This window comes from Myiozetetes cayanensis, unplaced genomic scaffold (assembly GCF_022539395.1).
Source record: "Myiozetetes cayanensis isolate MyiCay16 unplaced genomic scaffold, myiCay2020 scf1, whole genome shotgun sequence".
In the NCBI taxonomy this organism is placed as follows: Eukaryota; Metazoa; Chordata; class Aves; order Passeriformes; family Tyrannidae; genus Myiozetetes; species Myiozetetes cayanensis.
Genome location: NW_026086604.1, coordinates 133,388,040 through 133,411,347, shown reverse-complemented (window position 1 = coordinate 133,411,347; position 23,308 = coordinate 133,388,040). Strand labels below are relative to the sequence as shown.

The 23,308-nt window shown below is 43.4% G+C and overlaps 1 protein-coding gene across 1 annotated transcript; it reads right to left on the bottom strand.

Moving 5' to 3' along the window:
• Positions 1-965: 965 nt before the first annotated feature.
• Positions 966-11,551, bottom strand: MSRB2 (methionine sulfoxide reductase B2). Its single transcript, XM_050314740.1, has 8 exons — positions 11,517-11,551; positions 11,271-11,429; positions 11,163-11,180; positions 11,055-11,072; positions 9,779-9,885; positions 8,720-8,796; positions 4,635-4,782; positions 966-1,994 (listed from the first exon to the last, which is right to left on the bottom strand). Exons 2-8 carry the CDS (start codon positions 11,368-11,370, stop codon positions 1,887-1,889), a joined length of 576 nt encoding a protein of 191 aa, XP_050170697.1. The 5' UTR covers positions 11,371-11,429; positions 11,517-11,551; the 3' UTR covers positions 966-1,886.
• Between the last annotated feature and the right edge of the window lie 11,757 nt (positions 11,552-23,308).

Below are 23,308 nucleotides of genomic sequence, written 5' to 3'. Positions count from 1 at the left end.
AGGTATTTTGACAGCTCTCTTCTACTTTCTGCCATTTGCAGAAATGAGGAGCATTTCCATTTTGTATCCCACCAAAAGTCACTGTACTAATGCAGGTCCTGGCTCCTCCACCAGCACTTGGCTGAACACAGGAGTACAGCTGGGGATACCTTCCTGCTTTCTGAGAGAACCCTCTTATTTTGGAAAAGGCAGGGAGACAGCTGGCTGACTAAAGAATGCCTTTATAGGACAAATACCCTTTCCAATAGCTTTGCAATAGATTTAAAGAAAAACAAATAGTGAGTGAAAGTATATCAGGATAGGGGGGCACATGAATTCGGAGCATGCGAAGACGCTGATTTCTGTACAAACTGTGAAGACACTTGAGAGCAGAGTGGGCATGTACGGCCTGGTCAGAGCAGGTAGGAGATGATTCAAGGGCACCTGTGCGTGTCAGAGCAGGGTGCAGCACAGGCACAGCAAGCACCATGTTGTTGCTGATAACAGACACCTCTGATGTGATTTCCACCGTCCATGACACTGCGTAAAACCAGCAGCAGTGTCTGCTTCATTCATGCTGCTTCACACCTCTGGTGGCCTTTGTGCCATTCTGGTTTAGGTTGGCTGTAGCAATCCCTGTCTCTAGGATGTTTTTACAAGTTACAGAATTGTAAAGTTCTCCTGTAGAAAGTACAGGAGAAGGGAAAAACGCAGAGCTCCAAGACGGAAGGACTAAAAGCAAATTCAGTGCAATAGAGGTCAGTCTAAACAGATTTAAGACTACACTAGTAAATGAACGCATCCTTTTTATTACTGAGGCAACCAAAGTGGGGAGAATGGAAACAGTCTGTTATAGGTAAAGCCAAATGAGATGTTGCCTAGTAACTCTCAGCAGGGAAGCATTTAAACCCAGCCAGTTTAGTGAAGCTGATGTTCTGACTCAGAGATTATTTTCTCTGGAAAAAAAAATCTGAAAGCAGGAAAGCTCAATTTAACAAAAATAGGATTTATTTTTCTGTTAGAGCAAACCATAATGACAATGCTTGGGAGAATACAGAAGTATTTACAAACTTGTACAAGAAAGAACAGACAAGGCATGTTTTCAGCAAAAACATCATTTTACTGAACCTGTTTTTTGATGCCAATTTATTTTCCCCAAATACAGTACATTTCACATTCATTTTTATTTAATAAATATTATTAAATATTTACATTATAATCATATTATTGCTGCAAGAGAAAGTTCCTGGAGCAAACCCTATTTCAGCTCTGCTATTGGACACAGAATCAAAATAATTCATTTAAAAGAAGAAAGACTCCGTGTCTCCACTGGTTCCATTGCCTGGAATAGTTTTAATTAGGGCCCTCCTTCAGGACTTTGCTTTCGTGGGTTCATGGAAAAGTCACTTGGCTTGGCTAAAGGTCTCTCACATTAGGGTAAAAAAACCAAAACCAAACCTTATTTGAAGATTCATGGTATTTTTGCTTCCCTTTAGAAAGATAAGATGGTTTTACAGAAGTATAAGCTGTGGCATGATCAGCCATGTATATCTGTGTTCCTGGGTGCCACAATTACTGGTCAGAATAGACAGCTTCAGGAGAGCACGTCATTTCAGCAGCCTCAATAGAGTTAATGATGATAGTTATTACAGTGAACTATTGCACAGATTTTTTTAGATGAAAAAAACCAGTAAGCAAATCAAAACATCACACTAACCATGAAAAGACAGACTGCAAAAGAGTTATGACAAAAATATGTATTTTATTAACAAAGATAATAACTGGAAAACAAAGCTACGTGGCATAAGTACTAACATTTGGGTTATATACTAAAAGCATGACAGTTTTTCACAAGCATGCAGTACAAGCAGAGAAGGGACATTCTGTAAGCCACAGAGATCCACTTCTCACTGACCAGAGCCTGGTTTGAAGCTTAATGAAACACTGTTGATACAGAACCTCTGCCCAGAAGGTGTGGGACCATCGTCAAACACATGGCCTAGATGGGCGTCACACTGCAACAGAAATTATTATCATGTTATTATTGCATTATTACAGAATCACAGAATCAATTAGGTTGGAAAAGACCTCTCAGATCAGAGTACAACCTTTGACTGATCATCACTTTGTCAACTGGACCATGGCACTCAGTGCCACATTTCTTGAACACTTCCAGGGATGGTGACTCTACCACCTCCTTGGGCAGCCCATTCCAATGATTAACAACCCTTTTTATGAAGAAATTCCCCCTGATGTCCAGTCTAAACCTCCCCTGGTGCAGCTTGAGGTTATGTCCTCTTGTCATATTGCTAGGTGCCTGGGAGAAGAGGCTGACCCCTACCTGGCTACAACCTCCTTTTAGGTAGTTGTAGAGAGTGATGAGGTCACCCCTGAGTTTCTTCTTCTCCAGGCTAAACAACCCCAGCTCCCTCAGCTGCTCCTCACGGGACTTGCCTTCTAGACCTGTCACCAGCTTCTCTGCCCTTCTCTGGACTTGCCCCACCATTTCAATGCCCTTCCTCAACTGAGGGGCACAAAACTGATAACGGTACTGGAGGTGCAGCCTCACCAGTGCCAAGGACAGGGGGAAGAATCACTTTCCCACTCCTGCGGCCCACACTAATTCTGATACAGGCCAGGATGCCACTGGCCTTCTTGACCACCTGAGCACTGCTGGCTCATGTTCAGCTGCTGTTGACCAGCACCCCCAGGTGCTTTTCTGCTGGGCAGCTTTTCAGCCACTCTTCCCCCAATCTGTAGGGCTGCACAGGGTTGTTGTGACCCCAAGGGCAGCATCCAGCACTTGGCCTCGTTGAACCTTGTAACATTGGCTTCTTCCCATTGATCCAGCCTGTCCAGATCCATCTGCAGAGCCTTCCTACCTTCCAGTAGATCAACAGTCCCACCCAACTTGGTCGTCTGTCAGTTTACTGAGGGTACTCTCAACCTCCTTGTCCAGATCATCAGTGAAGATACTAAACAGGACGGGACCCAGTACTTAGCCCTGCGGAACACCACTGGTGACTGGAAACCATTATTACTGCATTATTACCATCGGAATTATGGACCACCATTATGATGGTACCTACTGTGCTATCCCGAATTAAGAAACTTTTATTAATTCACTATTTAGCTGGGGGTGGGGGGGAGTCTTAGGGAGAGGCTAGTAATACAACCTGGAGTAATCACCTCTGGCCAGTGGGCAGATACCTGCCCTCCAAACAAGCAGATCCCAGAAAAGGAAGTCAAAAAGGTATTAGTGCCAGAAAGTATAAAGGAAATAAATGGAAGTATATAGACTTCTCAATATATTATGAAAATTTCAATTATGACAGTCACTGTAGGTCCTTCTCATAGATTAACTGAGGATTCTCCCTCCTCCAAAAAGCTGATGTAAAAAAAAATAGACTCAGTATAGCTATCAGTGGCTCATCATAAAATGGGAAGGTTGTCTTCAGATAGGGTTCTTGAAAGGTGCTTGCTGCATATTGCTGCAAACATGAACTCCACCAAGATAATGGACTGCAGTGAATTCCTGTTACGTTTGCAGATATACCTTATCCTGCTAGAAGGGCTGCAGGCACACTGAAGGACAGCATTAACAATCTCAACAGTTTAGGAAAAAAAGACACACACAGACAACAAAAAACCAAACCCAAGATGCAAATTCATCAACCTCAATTGCATACTTTTATATCTTAACAAAAGTAATAAACAGGTTCAGAGTTGGGAAGAAATGGTTAGGGGTGGCAGTTCTTTAGAAAAGGACCTGGGTATTGCAGCATGTCCCAAAACAAGTGTGTTGTGGGCTGTGGAAAGGTAAAAGTGTAAGGATGGGAACACCATTTACAAAACAGCTGAACAGCTCCCAACCTCTGATGCAGGCTGGGCCCAGCTGCTGCACTATGTCCAGCTTTGCACTGTACTTGGAGAAGGAAAAGGGTCAATTGGAAAAAATGCAAAATAGAGCAACAGGACAATCAGCACACTAAAAAACACTGGCATAAAAAGAAACATTTGAAAGAATTGGACCTTTCTAGTCTAGAAAAGAAATGACTGAGGGAGTCAAAATAGCCATCAAAATTAGAAGAGTGGCTTCTGTGAACCACAAAAATCCACAAAAATAGCTGTGGAGATGCAGGGCACAGCCACCACCATGCAGGGCAAAGAGTAACAAACTTCAGTAGCTGCAAAGCAAACAGTATTTTCCCAAATGTCCAACCAACAGTAGGAAGATATGCAGGTTACAATTCATTACCTACTAGGGCTGCATATTTTAAGAACATCTTCAGCAAATATTTAGCAGCCAAACTAGGAGTAACTATCCCTGTGATGAGCCAAATGCATGGACCCTATCTCAGAGACTCTTTTACTGTCTCTTGTCACACCCTGCATTGCAACTGAGGTCCTTTGAATAAATTTTCTGTCTAAACTCCAGCTCTTGGCTATACTTGCACAACTACTTTCCCCAGTCACGTACTCTGACTGCCTATATTTGATACTCCACTCATGTTTCATACCAAAAAGTCAGACAGAATGGTTCCAGTGATACTGTAATTCTCGCTGTTGTATTTAGGAAGATTCCTTCATGGGCACAAAGAAAACATATTTGCTAAGATCTGTATCTTTGGGTATCGTCTCCAAAATAAACATACCTGTTTGCAGACAACTTCAGTTCTAGTTAATCCCAGTGACTTATCTGGTCGTCTCATGATATTGGTCTTACTTTCATCTCTGCCACAAGTACCATAAGCCTCAGAAAATGATGGCCATCCAGTCCCAGAATTGTACTTCTTTTCTGAGCTATAGTGGAAACCAGATTTTCTTGTTAATTAATAACTGAGATGTTACCAAAAAATCTGCTTCTATTAAGAACATTGGCTTTTCTCCTTATTCCTGTCTTGTACCGCTATTAATAATATTTAGCACTGTAGAAGTCTTCTCACTGGCATCAGACTGTGCTGGAAACTCTTTTCCAAAGGGAATTCTCGACCAGCCCACAGCAGAAGTTTTTGACTCACTGTTTCTATTTCAACCACAGGTTGGCATTTCATAAAGCTTGGAAAAGGGTGTTCCCAACAACTGAGCATGGTGTTCAGCTGAATTACACCCATTAAGTTGCAGTTCAAAGCCTGGCCCAATACAGCAAAATCTCAGAAAGTTTACAAGAAATGAAGAATGGACAAAGGCTGGGTTGGCCCACCAGCCCAGACTCACACCTGATGATGATGGCTTTGTCTGGCAGTCAGCCATCAAGCTGGTTTGGAAAATCAAACAAAGCCTTGCTCAAACCATCGATCAACCAATGAGAAATCCTCACAGCACAAAGATCTACTTTTCCCAAGAGATCATTGCAGCAATCAGAAACAGCACTATAGACTGTCAACTTGTGGATTGCCTCCTGTTAACATCCAGGATGACAGACACTGTTTAGCTGCATATTAAAACCTAGAGTGTACTGGAAAACACGATCAGAAAATATTTTTGGGATTTAGGACAGAAATGAGATAATCCCTCCTATTTAAAACTGCGCAAGCTTTAATAGCAATATGGACTTTCTCCTATCAAAGAGGGACCTAGAGTGAGCTACAACAAGAAATGAAGATAGATTCACATACTTCTCAGATAAGTGGGCTGGAGACTCACCTTGACTATTTCCTCTCGATTTCTCAAGTTTTTTCCCAGTTTCACAAACTCAATGCTCTTACTGGCATCTAGTGGTGGATGGAGACATCAACACCAGTAGCAGCTCTGGGTCAAGGGGATTAGTCCATTACTTAACATAGAATTTAAAAGTAAGTATGTAGTGTATATCATTTATATTCTGGTGAGATATTAACACAGTGAAGAAAAAGCCGAAAATAGATTGCAGTGCCTTTTAAAAAGACAAGATAAACAAGCTAGGCAAAAAGTTTAAAACATCCAACCCAAAGAACAGTGCGTGCGTCAGCATGGGTGTTATAATTATCTGTACAGGGTTGGTTTTGAGTAATGCAACTCTGGAAATAGAAGAGGATTTGCAAGCATAGAATGACCAAAGGGTAGTTTTTGTGAGGGCTGTTGCTTAGCCCTTTACATCAATGCACAAATACCCATGCGAAATGCTCTCCTTCCTCCTCCTCCTCCTCTCTGTAAAACTGGAGAGAAACAGGACACAGGACAGAAGCAGGCTGCACTGAAGCAAATGCAGTGGACTTTGCATTTGTATGTGAAGGTCCTCAAGGCTCCAGCACTATTTCTTTCTAGCCAAAGAGGGCTCCCTGCTTTCCCTGCTAGAAAATCACATTAACATGTGCCTACCAAGCCACCGAGTCCCCAAGAATAACGTGGGGGAACACATATCTGTACGTGACTTCTGAGTTTCCCTGACATATATCTGTTTCGATTCCTTTTTATCAGAACTCTTTATTTTTTGTCACAGGGGTCCTTATGTTTATTCATACTTAGATACAAAGATCCTCTCTAAGACCCCGTAGAGTCAAGGAAGGCCTTTAACGCTTTGTGAGTTTTGCATCTGACCCTGACTGACTCTGTCCCTTACATGTCACTCACAATACTTAGGTTTATTGTAGATGTTTTCCACTGCTAAAGGAACAATCCTTTGAGCTGTTAAATTAGCTCTCAACAGAAATGGCCTCTGTGTGGTTTTACTAACAGTAATATCACTTAGATTCCCTAATAGAAACATTTTAGTACCCAAAAATATTGCTGTTCAAGATAATATTTGTCCTTTGAAGTATTTCACCACTTAATTTATGGATAAATGGACTTTCCCTAAACATATGCATTAGATTAGCCTTCGACACACCATTCCTCCAGCACATGTCATTTACTTTGATCCCTATTTCAGTCATCCTGGATGGAATCCAGATAATTCTAAAAAGTGCTTTTTGCTGTATGAATCTCAGCTGTAGGTTTATGGTTTGATGAAGGTTTGAGATTTAATTAAAGCACCACAATTTGCTATCTATAAAGGTTAGAGGTTTGTTCCACGTATTTCCAACTCTTTCAAATGAATATTTGGTAGCAGAAGGTAATAAATTTTGGTATAAATGTATACACACATGTTTCAAAGAAAGGAAGAAATACTTCATGTTTACCTGTAGCTAATGATCTAATGCATTTGAAAAAGAAAGGACATTTTTAATGGACTAGGAAATAAAAAAGATGAATGAATCTCTTATCCAATACCATTTCCCCTTTCCCTCCTTCATTTTTAGTGTTCTCCACAACATAATATATCAATGGAAAATATATTTTCAGATCATTTTGCACATTTAATAATTTCAAATTTTCTTACAAAGCTTTCTTTCTGACAGTTCATTTTTTTTTGATCTGTGAGGCTCAGCATTATCTTGTGCTTTAAACAAAAGTACTTATATTCTCTGAGAGCTGGAGAGTGCAAAAAGCAGCCTGACTGTTTGGTTATATTGTTGTTTTGTTACTAGTTTAGCAGCAGAAGCAATTCCCTCCAGTGCTTGTCTCTCTTCATGTTGGTCTGTCAGAATCTATTGTCTAATACAAAAGATACTGAAATTGAAGGAAAAATTGAAGGAATTGAAGGAACTCTTCCACAGCTTAGTAATTTAAAATTTCTCTAATTTATGTGAATTTTTCAGAGGTGTTATTAGTTTTTGTATTTATCTTCAGAATATTTTGTAATGCTGGAACTTTGGAAATCAATTTATTCAAAAGTCTTTATTAGCAAACTCTACAGAAAAAGATACATTTAAGCAAATGCATACTTGCATAATAACAGTTTTCTATACTTGGCCAAAGGAAAATTAACCGTTCAAAATGATCAGCCTCCATTTTTACAATTTAATTGTTTAATTTAGGTTTATTTTCAATACAGCCATTACATATTCCCTCCTTTCTTATTATCCAGATCTCTTGTTCCTCAGCTTCCCTCTGAAGTTCTGCTTTATGATGCATCCTTTAAAGTCTTCATAAATATGGGCATATCAGCTGCATTTCATTGAATTGGGAATAATAATAATAAAGGGCTATTTTCTAGACCAAAAATAAAAGAAACTGTCTTTTCTGGTTCAGTTACAGAGAACAGAACACCCAATGCACATCCTACTCCAAGGCACTCTATTTCCTTTTACTTAGATGTTAATGAAGTTGCAAAATATATAGCACTGTAAAGAGCGCTGGGGTTAACAGCACAGTCATTGGCAGTCAGGTTTTAAAAAGTAGATATAACCAAAAAAGCAGGAATAGTGGAATTTAATTTAAGGAACAAGTAGGGGGTGGGGGTCTTAGCTCCAGTGAGAGGGACCCAGCAGTTAGAACATCACAACAGCTAAACAAAGGCAGACAGAAGGTCTGTGCGGCCCAGCAGCATGAGTGGCAGGAGATGACAACTATGGAGGAGCACAAGAACAGAGCAAACACACAGTGATACTAATGCACAAATACACATAATTTCTGGCAGCCTGTGGCTTAAGGACCTCTTAAACAGAGAGTTACTATCAACCCAAAAGAACAGTGTGTGGCAGGAGAACAAGACAGACCCTAACGCAGCAACTGTCTGCTGGGCACTGGAGACCCTCACATGCTCGAGGAAAAGGCGTACCATGTGTCTGTATCAACACAGGCATCCTGGAGGTCTTATATGTAGGGACTGCCCTTCTTCCCATTCCTCCTCCTTTCCACTTCCGCTCATGAAAAGTCACTGCCCCTCCTGCCACAATTAGGGCATGTTAAAGACACTATGAAATCCTAAGGATGTTACCTGAAGAGTGGGGCATTGCAGCACACGCAGTAGTATATTCCCGATTCCGTGTTATTCAGATAGATCCCACTAAATGGCTTTTTAAAAAGGAAGGAAAAAAAAGAAGTTAATAATGCAGGTCTTTGAAAGCTCACCATCTGGAACAAGCATGTAGGAATCAGATTCAAAACAGGAGAAAAACCATAAAAAGAAGGCTTCACAGGGGGGCTTTGAAGAACAAACATTAGCAGCCCAAAGATATGAAGGGGAGGATGCCTTTGGATTAACAGTGAAGAAAGACTACCCCCTACCCCCGTAAACTGTGAGACCAGTCAGATGCATAAATCATCCAGGTACCAGGGATGGAGTCGTGACCTCCGAGGAACTAGTGAAATGAGCAGGATCCCAAAGACCATGGCTCTGTTATGGAGTGCCACAACTTTAAAGTGGCTCTACAAAGGGACTCTCCTCCTTCCTGCACGGTCTGGAACTCAGATCCTTATTTTACAGATATGAATTTGGGCAGCTGACTGATTGAATCCCACGGTACATGCTCCATGCACGCAGAAGTCCTGGCTCTGGGCTGTGGATGCCAGTGCTCCATCCACAAGACTAAATGGCCTCCATCACAGAAGGAAGCAAAGTATGGGGACAAGGTAGGTGGGTGATCTGGCACATGAGGGATAAGCAATCTCTTGAATTGAGTGCTATGTACAACATTTCCATGGCTAGTCTACATATGGTCAAAAAAGGAGACTACAGGACAAAAATACAATATCCCTCTCCTCTGAAGAGGCCTCCACTACTGCCACACAGAGAGCTGAGCTGGCAGCAAAGCATTCCAGAAAAAAACCCAACAAAATATGAAAAGAATGCAGAATGCTTTTTCATCTTCAAACCAGTCTGTGTCAGAACAAAATCCACCTAATTCAGTATGTTGAGCCTAACTTTCATCAACAGGAAGGCAGGGGAAATCCTCTGAAGCAACTGAGTGGTGACAGCTCCCCAAAGCAGGTTTTTCTCAGCCCAGCAGGCAGAGGAGGTGGTTTACCTTTGAACAGCGTTAGTGCCTTTGCTTACCGGTTCAGTTCCTTTTTCTCTTGTAACATAGAATTGCTCCGGAGTCAATTTTTTTTTCCAGTCTGTAGTAACTCTTGCTTCAGCTTGTTTAGTCAGAGACCCTTTGTCTTCAATTAGATGTAGAAAGATAATTTGTATTATTTTTAACACTATTTTAACTTAGACTGAGTCGATGCTTTCCATCATCATCTTAGTTCTCCCCAAGTTTCTATGGGTACAAACACAGCACAGTGGGCAATTCAGGGACATGAGCAAGGGTGAATGCAGGACTTTGCATCTGCTTTCCATTTGATGTGCTACATCCAGAGAGCAGCTCCAGCAAAACACTTGGGAGGGCTTGTAATAGAAACGGGCACCTATGACCCAAAATACCACCTGCTCTCCCTGCACAGCCCTCTGTTCCAGCTTGGGATAACTCCTGGTCTGTTCATGCTCCTTCCTCATCCCCGGGTATCACTAAAAGGTTTGGCAGTTTGGAAACCCTCAGAAACCGGATCTGATGTTCATGTATGAGCTGTTGAAGACTAGCAACTTTCACAGGCCCAATGAAAAGCAGTGCTAAGAAGGAGCACTGGAAGAAATAAACACCTACAGACAAAGAGAAAGGGGGTGTAGTTAAGTGAGGGACATGCAACAGGAGGGCAGAAGTCACTCATCATAGTGCAAAACTCCAGCAACGCCTCCTGCCAATCTCTACACACCACGGAGGTGGTATGGAACTGGCAAAGAATTGGCTGAATAGATTGGCTGAAAAAGAGTGAGTAAAATAGACCAATACCTTCCTAATCAAAAAGTCTGAGGTGGGGAACTACCTCCCTGCCTATCTCCCATCAGCACAGGATCTTCGAAAAACAATCAGCTCCTAAGCGATGCTTGTCTGCACTCACCTCTTTCAGTGCAGAGGTTTGGGGGGCGGGGAGGGGGAAAGAAGGGGGAGAATGAATTTGAAAATCATAGTTTAAGCAAAAAACCCCTAGAGTTTAGCCTGCCAGTTCAAGAGGGAAACCCATAGCACGCTAACCGGCCAGAAGACACCGAGAACGGGGATGCCCCCCGACCCCTTGCAGGGCAGCTCCTGCTCTTCGCCCCTCCCCAAGCTCCAGGCGGGGGAGTTCATCTGCCTCTGGGTACCCGTGCCCCTGTGGGAGCTACCTGTGCCCCGTGAGTACCTGTGCTCCCGGGGGTGCCCGTGCCCCCGTGGTTACCCGTGCCCCTGTGGGTCCCTATGTCCCGTGGGTACCCGTGCCCCTGTGGGTACCCGTGTCCCCGTGGGTACCCGTGCCCCCGTGGGTACCTGTGCCCCCGTGGGTACCTGTGCCCCTGTGGGTACCCGTGCCCCTGTGGTTACCCGTGCCCCTGTGGTTACCCGTGCCCCTGTGGGTACCCGTGTCCCCGTGGGTACCTGTGCCCCTGTGGTTACCCGTGTCCCCGTGGGTACCCGTGCCCCCGTGGGTACCTGTGCCCCTGTGGGTACCTGTGCCCCTGTGGGTACCTGTGCCCCTGTGGGCAGCGCGGGCGCAGCCGCCGGAGCGGAGCAGGACGAGGCGGAGGCCGCGGCTCCCGAGCGCCCTGAGGGGCAGCCGCGCCGCCATGTCGGGGGGGCGGGACCGGGCAAGGCGCCGAGCGCGGCTGATCCTGCGCTCGGCCTGAGCTGTCAAACCGTATAAAAACAATGAGTAAAGAACCCGCTTAAATGCCGATGCAGCCTTTGCAGGTAAAGGTTTCGATCACTTCTTACCGAGAGGCAAAGAGATCAGCTTAAAAAAACAAAAAAACAAAAATCAACAATCGCTGGAGCTATAAATATAACAAAATCCTGCTGAGGCGTTTGGTTGCAGCCATTATAGGTTGTTTTTAAGGAGAACGAGTCTGGTGCTTGCATGCCAAAGTGCTGTCGCTGTCCTGGATGCATGTTACAGGCACTGCTCTCACCGATCGAGGGGTGGCCAGGGGGATGTGCTGTCTGAGGGGTGCTTGTTTGTGGGTGTGATTTGCAGTCACAGCTGCTTTGACTTGGTCTATAAATATACCTGTAGTAGGACATGTGTTTTAGTTTGCCCTCTTGTCCTTAGAAGGTAGACCTAAACACAAGTTAGTTTTCCAGGCTGAGCCTTAATGCTGTTGTTTGCTTTTCTTCCCCAATAGTTCCATTTCTGATTTGGTTCATCATTTCTGAAGGATGTGGAAGGACGTGTTCTGATTGCATTGGATAACGAAAATAATAATGGTGTTTAATACAAAATTACTTTCTTTCTAGTCTATTTCTTCTATCCTAAATCTAATCAAAGCTAAAAAAATAGTGTTGTGTGATCAGTCCTGTATATACACATTTATTGAACCATCCTTACGTGTAAGACAGAGTTCAAAGGCAGCTCAGGACATCCAACACAGCATGTGATCAGTACGGTGGCTCTAATAACTCCCTCTGCTTGGATCCACGAAGTATTGCACCAGAAGATGGATATCAGCAGAGCTCTTAGACGATGGTGCTCACTACCTGCTGCAGCAGGGAGAGGGGGCACACACTCGATTTATGGCTTTGTCCTGTGTAATAAGACACTGTGGAGTGAAGCCAGAGGACCTTGGGAAAAATCCTGGAGATGTGATGGCTGTGAGTCCTCAGGATGTTCAGAGAGGAGTGTTGCTGGACAGGGAGGAGAGGGCTTTTCGGGGCTCTTGGTGCTGGCAGGGGTCAACATCCATGCTGTGTTAGAGGAATGGCATCTTGCCATGTTCAGCCATTTGGGGAAGTAACGATCAGAGGTCTTTTCTCTTGCTTATCCCTGTGGCATTTAATATCAATCATTTAGCCATGGTTTAGGAGGCAACTGGTACATTTTAGGGGGCCTTTGGAGAGGAGAGACCTAATCTGACACTCCCTCAGTTCTGGTAAATGGCTTAGGTCTGGCAAGTGGTGGCAGGTGATGGTGTCACTCCTGGGGGTCACTGCTTCTGTCTCCAGTTCAGCTGTGGAAAAGAGGCATTTCCCTCACGTTCCTGGTCTTGATCTCAGGTTGTGTTTGCTGCTGAGGAAGTAATCAATGGAGTTCTCCCTGAAGCATCTGGGAAATGAAGGCGGATGAGAGAAAGTGATTAGTCCTGAAACTTGCATGTTTTCATGTAATTGACATTGATTTAACTGGTGATTTTTTAAAAGACAAAATTAAATAAAAAATGAACCGTCAGTATCTTCCTTGTGGCTGTTAAGGGTACCATCCCAAAATGCAGCAGTTTTGAGGCGCTGGGAACTGCATCAACACAGGTCTGTTGCTGTGCCAGTTTCCTTGGGCTCTGGAGGAGGGGAGCAGGCATCTGGGCCATGCACCTAGGGGAGCAGTGGGATCAGAAGGAGCAGAAGGCATCGGGCCCATCAGCCCAAGCCTCATCATCCCCTCAGTTACCCAGTTCATTGCAAACCACGCCTTGATTTAAATGAGGGTGGCGGTGGAAGAGGCAGATCCCATTCATCCCAGCAGCCATGATCCACATTTGAGGTGGTGCACTGGCAAAGCAGATCCTCCATTTTTCCTTCCAGCAGAAGCCTGAGCTGCATTCATCCAAACCAGCATGACAGGCCTTCCTCAAGTGGAAAACAACCCCCCTGGCTGGAGGTATTTAATTTTGCAGATCTTTGTTGCTGAAAAACCAAATCATTGTCCTGTCATGCCTGTAATATTGCCTCCCATAGTTACAGCACATACCAAGCTGTGTAGCTAGGCAGACATCCGGCCTGCATTTCTCCCCATAGACTGTTATAAAAGCCAATTAGGCTGTTACTTAATTTTCCTCCCTTTTTTTTTTTCCCATATGCACAAGGGGAAGCAGTTAAAAGTCTCCCCTAGCTACATTATGTAAATGTTCAAGTAAATTCTCCCTGAATTGTAATTCAGCAGGTTTATTGTTAAAAATGTCACCTGACTCCAGCACGTACACAAGGCTGCATCCAGGGAAGGGTCACACATCCTATTAGATGTGTGGAGGTGGGGGAGAGAAGGTCCTCAGCTCCTCCCGTAGCGTTACTCTGTGCTGAGGCAGCAGCAGCAGCATGCATGTGGGCGGGTGAAGGCGAGAGTAGAGGGAAGCAGGCACGGTCCAGACTATCCTGCTAATATTTATTCGGACTCTAACCACTTCCCAGCCCAGGCTCTGTCTCGACTGATGGCTTTGGGGACAAGCAGAGCATCACATAATGCCGACACTGGCAGATACTGAGCAGCCAGCCAGGAAGCAGTGAGGTGAAGATGTCAGATGAACCCTGCTCAAATTCAGACCTCTGCTTACACAGCTTTTGTTAATAAAGCCCCTCAACATTACTACATACGGAAGAAAACACTGAAACTGTAGTGTTTTTATTTTGTGTGCATTTCTACGCAATCAGTTTTCTTCTGCTCACCTTGTCATACCTAATGCGTGTCCCCTCCCGTGAGATGTTCCCATTGAAACACGTGGGAGCTCAACATGCAAGAATTGTCTTGGATCTGTCCTATGTAGTCGTACTGTGCGCCCAGGTCCTTGGGAAATGAAGAACAGGGGACTGGCATGAACCCTTCAGTGGTAGGTTGTATCTCTGGTGGGCTCCATTTTCCCCCACAGAAACCTTAATGCTTTTGTAGGAGATATCGCAGCAACTCCACATTCTTCTCAGCAGACTCTTCCTTCTCCTTTAATAGACTTGATACAGCTCCACAGCCAGTTCCTAGCCACTCAGGTGTGATGAAAACTCTGAGCTCTTGGTGTGTGGAGACACTGTTTCCACATGGAAATCCTACCCAAAGATATGCGGTGATGCTCTGGTGCTGAAATCCAATGATGGAGAGGGATTTCAGCAAAATTTAAAGTGTCAAAGCACCTTGGAAAGGGGTATTGCTGGTTTCCAGAGGTACAGAGAGACTGAACACAGCTCTTGACTTCCCTGAAGCTGACCCATGGATTCTGCTTAGATTCATTTTTAGAGTAGTCTGATGTGATTCAGGTCAAAGACAGCATCAGAAATAATGAACACACTATTTCTTGTTTTGCTTGCTTTATGGTTTGATATATTTTTTTTCTAATTATAAGCTTTAGGATACCCGATTATTCTGACCTGTGTTTTTAGAAAATAATAGGTGGACTAGATTAAGCCAGAGCCTTCTGCAGGAGTCTAAGGGTGGAATTTGAACAGAACAGAATAGAATAGATTCAGTTTGAAGGGACCTACAGGTTTGGTCCACTGCGACAAATGCTTTGAGTTGGATTAGACCAAATGCCCTCCCTAGGTCCAGTCCAGCATAAATTATTCTAGGATCCTAAAAGCTTTGAAAAGTTTCTTGCAGAACAAGTGAAGGCATGAATTCAAAGTGAACTGGATATTTTGCAATTACTCCTTGATAGAGAACTCTACTCTGCAGCTGGGCCATTGGTTCAGCTAAAAGTAGACACACAGTCCTGTATGGACTATGTGTATCTGCAGGGGCAGCTACTGGGAAGCAACAGCTCCAGGCTGTTTCCCTGGATTCCCCTGTGCATCCCCTGATACCATCCAAATTTCTTGAGCCACACAGACAGTAATAATACATTCCACAATCTTGTGTGTGATTTCTTATCCCTTGTGCCTCAAGGTAGTGAAGAAGTGGGATGGTTCTTCCACCCAGTACCCAAAACCTGAACAGAGCATTGAATGAACAGTTATTTGGCAGCGTCTGCCATAGCAGCAGCTTTCTGTAGGTTTTCTTAATGGATTTATCACCATGAACTAAGCCCTGACCATCTGTTCTATCCTCTCGTTACAAATGCAGAAACAGCTAATTCATGATTGCATCATAAAAAAGTAAAATATAAATGATTTAAGAGTAGGGTATGTCATGCTTCTCTCAATAGACTGACTTCCCTGTCTCTCTTCAATAGACTGACTTCCCTGATAACAGAGTTTGCCTCTTTCCCAGCAAACGGGAATTCCTGAGGAAAAGGCCTTACCAGAACAGGTTTTATTCCCAATCATTCATCTTAGATGCATTTTTAAATCTGGGATTCACATAAGTGAAGTTCTTCTTTCCTTCTCTCTTAGGTGAGTCCCCAAGGTTTATTTTTAATGAATTTTTTAATCGGGGAAAGGACAAAATCATGCTCTTCAAAATCCCCCCAAAGTCTGCACTTCCTCCATCTCACCTTCATTTAGATGCAGGCACTTCTGGAAGAGTCACGCCGTGGTTTTGTGCTGGTGACTCACCTTCACTGTAGTGCTCTTGGCTAGAAGATAAGCAGAAAGCGAGAGGCTGAGTGTGCATTCCCTGCTTCTTACGAATGACCTTCAGATCTTTTGTACTGCCGCTGTCCCAGCCACCAGCAGCAGAAATGGTTTAGCTGGAAATTCAAGTTCTGACTGACTTGTGTTATGAGAGGAAGACCTCTTGGCAGCATCTGTCCTCTGGAAATCTTCTACTAAAAATGGATGTATTTGAATAAGTTAAGAGGTCAAGGAGTAATATCTTGGTCCTGTATTTTTTTATGTGGTTCCTCCTCCTGCAGCCAGCACCTCTTACCAGTGTGAAGCGTTGTGCCCTGGGTCTGCAGCAGCCTTGGCAGAGCTTTTGGCACCCCTAAAGGCTGTTACCCGGGTTGTGGGGGAATTTGATGGGGCACTTGAACACACTGCCAGCTCCCTGTGAGAGACACCTGCCTTGTGGCCAGACAGGAAGGCTGAACTTGCCTCTTGATTTCACTAGGGAAGGAATTATGGAGTAATGAACAGGGCTGTTGATAAAGTACATGGATAGTGGAGGGTGTGAAATATCTAAAAATTAATTTCGTATCTGTGTTTTTGGAGACTGTTTTGTTTGGGTTTTATTTTCCCAGTTATATAAAACCAGGCTGTGATTTTATCAAATGGATGTGTGATTTGAAAAATGAGCAACATATATTAAGGTAGAAGCAGTGCAAGAGACTCAAGTTCAAAAAACTGCTTAAGGGATGTGCAGGTGCACAGTGTGCAGTTCTGCACTACCTGTGTGCCTTAAACTCTTTCTTTTAGCAGTACTTAAAGATTCAGTTTAAAAAAAAATGGCCATCAATTGTCTGTTGGAAAAACTAGCATTCTGTTCTCAAGGCATGAGCTGTTTTTCCATTTCATGAAAATGGAGTTCCTGGTGGCAATGCGGCCCAGCATATCCTGTTCCCACAGAAACAGGAGCTGGGTTTCTTTTCCAGGATCTTTCTGAACAACTCTGAGCTGAGCAAAAACTTCTCCTCCAGATTCATGTGATACAAAGACTGGCCAGGTCTGCAGAGGCAGCTACTTCTGTGGGGACTTTAGGTGAAGAGCCTTTTAAAAGACAGAGACTACTGAGTCAGTGCCCTGACCGCTGGACCAGTGTGATCCTTGGCACAAGTAACACTGCATCCTGAACTCGGCCTGTATTTCATGTTATTTGTGGTTTAGAACTGTACCACATGCCCACGGCACTTGGCTTGGGGAAACTGCCATGGGATACTTAGACCCAACATGAAATTTGGCCCAGTGCTGCAAAGCTCCAGTTCCTGTCAATTCCTGATACTTAGCTGTCTTGTCATTGGGGATTCCTGAATAGCCCAGTTTGGGCTTATAGTCCTGGACTTTTTTGCGTGTTTTTATACCTAAGGGCCAGCCTTCAGGTACATAGTTCTCTCTTTGGTACTGCAGCTCCCATTAATTACATTAGAAGTCTGCAGCAAAAATAGTATAATGAAAAGGAACTGGCACTCACACCACATGATTCTTCTGTATGATCTACCATGGATAAACTGTGTCTGAAGAGTGCCTGTTTGTGGGAGAATTTTCCAACTTTGGAAATTAGGTGTCATTACCAACATCTGTTACATCTTGGGACACTAAGTAGACCCCCAGTCTTTCATAATTTGTTCCCTAATGCCAATAAAACTAATGACATTTTGAAAAGTCTTTTGACTCTTTAATATCTTGTTAGCACCTGGCCTTTAAGGAATCTTTTTTCAAACTCTGTCACTAAAAGCACCTTTTTCAATGAAATTTGTATTAAAATGGAATTAAAAGCATGCTATGGCATGAGTTTTTTTCTTCAAATCCTTCTTATAGCTAGGAAGCACTGCTGATCTATAGAAGAATGTGTGCTGATTTTGAATGGGATAGAATTAATTTACTTCACAGTAGCTGGCATGGGGCTGTGTTTTGGACTTGTGCTGGAAACAGCATGGATAACACAGGGATGTTTTTGGTATTGCTGAGCACAGCTTACACAAAGCCAAGGCCTTTTCTTCTTCTCACCCCACCAGTGAGCAGGCTGAGGGTGCACAAGAACCTGGGGGGGACACAGCCAGGACAGCTGACCCCAAATGACCAGAGGGATATTCCACAGCATATGACACTGTGCTCCATATATAAACTGGGGGGAGAAGAAGGAAGGGGGAGCATATTTGGAATGATGGTGTTTATGGTGGTGGTGATGGAGCAGTGGTGGAGTCACCAACTCTGAAGGTGTTTAAGAGAAGACAGGACATAGCACTTAGAATGATCTAATTGACATGCTGGTGTCTGGTCAAAGGGTGGACCCGATGATCTCAGAGCGATTTTCCAACCTAATTGATTCTGGGATTCTGTTTGTCTTCCCAAGTCTCTGTTATGCATGCTCGAGCCCTGCTCTCCTGGGGTGGCTGAACACCTGCCTGCCCATGGAAGTGGTGAATGAATTCCTTATGTTGCTTTGCTTGCCTGTGCAGCTTTTGCTTTAGCTATTAAACTGAGTTCTTTCACTTTTCCTCGTCTGATTCTCTTCCCCATCTTACAGGAGGGGGAGAGCACAAGCAGCTGTGTGGGGCTGAGCTAATGACTGGTGTTAAACCACTACAGGATGTAGATTAGAAAACACAAGAGATGAGTATCAGAAACAGTAAAACAATCTAGGGATATCTGCTGGAAACAACAAGAGAAAACAATAAAAAAGAAATGGGAAACAGTGAGACTGCAAGTTGTGGTACCAGCCAGTGTGCACTGAGGTCTCCAGTTGGGTAGTTAGCTCAACCTTTCTTGCAACAGAAGGGTGAGGTTATTTTGGAGCAGTTTTTGCTTCACAAGAACTTAGCACCATGTTTTAAAGCAAACTTGCACAACACTGGCACCACAAAAGGAAAGATGTTACACACTGTGGAGCCCATGGAGGCGTTTGTTACTTTTGTCAGTTTTATGCAGCGTGGATGAGGGAGCGAGGAACAGCAGTGTACAGCTCTAAAGCTTTACATAGACTGGAAAAATTTTGCTCACAGCTAAACCTCCACACAAAACCTAATGGCACTGAACTTTCTGGTAGAGTCTTTTGCTGAAGAGCCTTTTGTGTCCCTTATTCTAAAATAGGCAGAGATCTTGCATAGCCCAAGCATTTGGACTGCTGAACAACAGGGTCAGAGAAACCCTCTGCTGTGCTCACTTGCAAGGCAGGACTAGCATGAGGAGAGCTGGTTGTGAACAGCATTTGAGTAGGTGGGTATGGCCTGGGCAAAGGGCTGCATGAATGGCAGGACCTGCTGCCTTCTTAGATATGATTGCTCTTCTCATCTTGCTGTATTTCCCCCAACATTTATCCAACTTCAAGCAAGAACTGGCTTCAGTTACAGCTTTGTACCAGGTTTCAAGAGATGGCATCTTAGCGTGTCAATGAAACATCAATGAGGTGGAAGAACTATTTGGTTCATTAGCATGCAAATAAGCTCACTCCTTGATGAGAGAAGAGCTTTTACTAGCTCACTGTGTCTCCAATACACTAATTTCTTCCATGTCCTACAAGTAACATTTTTATAGCTCAAAGACACATATGTGTGTATGTCTCTCCGTGTTTGTGTCATTCCTGTTCATGAATTCCAAATTCTGCCTGGGTGATCGTGGACAAGGAAGGCCAGATAAAGTTATTTCACTACTTCCACTATCTTTCAGTGTCAGAGTCAATGTTTGTATAATAGAAGAATAATTAGCTCATTAAGAGGGCTAAAGAGCTGTTAATTTATCTGCAAAGTTCTGCCGTAACAGCTGCACTGGTAGAGTGAAAAAATCATGTCCTATATACATAGTTGCATTGCAAAGACCACAGCAAGTGCTGGAGCAGAGTCCTTTGATCATTTCCCTGTGTGCCACTTCAGAAGAGGTACAGTTGCCTGGGAGGAGATGCCTTGGCACAGCTGTAGTGGTAGAGGGTTTGTGTTCTGGATGTACCAGTGGGTGGTGCTGTATTGTGTGTTTTCATCTCTGTGTAACTGTGCTATTAAACACCCAGACACATAGAAAGCCCCTCAGCTGCAAACTGCTGGACCTAGCAAAGTACTCTGGAAGTGTATAAAGGTATTTGTGCCATGTTCTTTACCTTTTCCATACTGACCATTGCTGGAGGTGGGTTACTTGCTTGGATAGACTCTTGGCTTGAGCCTGCGTGTCCATTCTTCCTTCTTCCACTTTGCTGTGATGGCACGTGCTGTCTTTGGGCTTTGAATTATATGGGGATTTTTTTTGGCTTATTTTCAGTCTTCTGCAGGAAAACAGGTACTGCCAGTGAGTTGTTGGGGATGAGATCCTTGTATAAAGCAGCAAGAGAGCTATGAATATAATAAATGTTTTAGTGCAGTTTTCTATCTTAACTAATTGACACGCTGGCCAGTAAATGTCTACTGCCCTCTGCACAGTCTCCATTCCGACACTTTGCATTGACAGTGAGCTGGATTTACATGAAATGAATCTTGTAGTAGAAGAGGTGCCGATTCATGCAAAGAAGCTATGGATGAAATAATATATCACCATTCAAAATCTGCGTTTACTAATAAAAGACATTTTTGGTTTTACCTGAAGACAAGTATGGTGAGAAAAGTAACAGTTCCTCTTGGATCTGAAAAGAAACACTTGTTTCTTTAATTAACACAGAGTTAATCAGCAACAGAGATATACAGGAGGAAGAGTTCAATTCCTACCATGCACAGGAGCACACAGTTTGGGGGAGTGATGTTCTGCCATTGCTGCAGTTTAGCAGTGGATAGTCAGAAACTATTTGAAATGTCCCAGTTCTATAAATTACACAGCAGTTGTTCCCTAGCATAAAGATAAAACAAGTGTAAGTTAACCTCAGTGTTCCCACTACTCAGGGATCAAGGGAACAGAAGGGAAGTGTGGAAGTGCCGGTACTGCTGCTGCCAGCAATCTCATCCGCTTTGGCATCTGCTTGGGAAAGAATAAAAGAATCCACTTCTGCAGCAAGGTGTGTGCCAGAAGCACCCCTCAGAAATAGGTCTCAGACAAAAACTGGTTTGAAACGCCTGGAATTATCCCCTTAGGATCCCCTTAGCCACAATGGTCCCAGCACACACACAACAAGCAAAAGCAGAGGTGTGCAGGGTTGAACCATCAGACCCTCCCATACCAAAACCTCTACTGCAACTTGCAATCACGGTGACACCAGCACCAGTTGGGTCTGCTGCTGTATTGGTTCACATTCATCAGAAATCATGCCTGACCTTTCATCAACACAGTCCAGATTTGTATTTCTTGATATGCAGATGTGCTGGATATTAAACACTGTGCTTTTCAGTGACAAATCAAAACCAAAATTCTTTTAAATGAAAATGAATAGTGGGGGCAGCAGGGTGTGTGTGTGATATGTGTGTGCATGTGTGGTGTGTCACTTCCAGATGCCTTTGAAGAGACCCTGCAGGAAGCAGCAAGCTGAGCAGGCACTACATCGTTTCCGCACAGTCAGTGATAAGTTGGGTAGTTCCTGTGAAGAGGAGGAATGTGTCTTGATGCTTCTCTCAGGAGCACAGACATCACAGTAAGGATGACTTAGAGGTTCCTTGTTTAAATCAGGACCTACAGTTCCCATCACTGTCCTGGGATAATCATCTACATAGCCTCTCTTTCAAGAAGCAGAGCATGTCTCATTTGGTTTTTGTTCTGCACAGCTGCTGGCCATGATACCCATTTCTGTGCCACTGCCCAGTGGTTACAGCTGTGGAGGAATCAACCTTGTTTCAGTTCCTACCTTTCTTTGAGACACCTTTTCACCTTGCAGGAGAGCCCCTAATTAGGGGGCAGTTGTTATAGGTAAGGTAGAGTTTCTGCATTTTACAGTAGAAATTTACGTGTCTACTCAGTTAACTATAAGAACATTTCTGGCAGTGGGCACTGGAGATCCAGACTCTTTTTCCCCAAACAAAGAATTTAATTGCTAACTCCAAATATTAGGCTGCAGAGAACTCAACTTTTCTGTTTCTGTCTTTTATTAATCCTGCATTCTTTTCTTATGTGACAGCAGATTTCAAAAAGCGATGGAGAGTGCTTAGTGGCCAGAACAGATCCTGCAGTGAGGTAGCTGCAGACTGTTTTGTTCACACTTAGGAAGGCATCAAGCTCGACTCCTTCTGTGTGACTGATCTGCCCAATGAATATTATGTAAAAGGAAATATGAGGCCCTTCTCCATCTGCTCCTTAAAAGGAGGAAGATGATCAATTCTCTCAGGCATGGCCCAAGCCAAATGGAGTATGCTGGACATGTCCTGGGAATATTCACCCAGCTGAGCCCTGTAGAAATGTTTAAACCTTTTGTTTTCAGATTCAGTTCTGGAATAAGTGTGAGCTGGGATGTGCTTCTCAAGGCTGGGGAAATTCTCCGCTAGAGCCCTGGGCACAGCTACAGGTCTTTGGTTATCATCAAATAAAAAAGTGTGGCATCTCTTGACCTACGTAACAACTGAAGTGCAGTTTTCAAAGTAACAGTTTGAGATTGAAGTGTTTATATTCTGCCTAGATCTTATTTCTGACACCCAAGTGCATTACAATTTTGAAGTAACAGAACTCAGATAATACAAAATTAAAAATTTTGGGTTGACATGAAACAACCCTCATCCAATGGATCCAGTGGATCGTCAAATTCTTCATTATACAATGCAGGATACAGTATTTGGGTTTATTTGTTTAGATAATTATTTTATGTAAAGTGAGCTTATATGTCTAGAAGTTTCCCAATTTTTATTTTTAAAAACTGCATTTTGTCCTTTCCCCCCCATATTGACTTTTATTAGAAACAACAGAAATTGCTCTCTTTTCAAGACCTCCTCAAACACAGTAAGTCACACTTTAACATTATGGTTCCAATACAAAATAATGAAATTCCAGTGTAAGAAAACTATACAAAATGATAGCTAGCAGGAAATTAATTCTTATTTTACTTCAATTTACTGCACTTTCAAAGTTGTGGGTGTCTATACCGAATCATACCTGTCAGGGAGAGCATATGACCTTCTATCAGCCCCCTGCCTGCTACATGGCAATGATAAGAAACACATCCTCACCTTCCTCTCACTTCTACCACCATAGCATCCATTTTATTTCCAGAGTTCTTTTTCCTTCTGATGTCTAGAGTGCAGCTGAACATAAGGTAAAAAAATGAGCATGCAGCCATATAAGTGAATTTACAACAGAAAGATAAAATGTTCTCCAGGGGCTACCAGGAAATCATGCTGCACGTCAGAGGAGGAAGGAGGGGGAGTGGTGGGATCATGCTCATAAGCAGT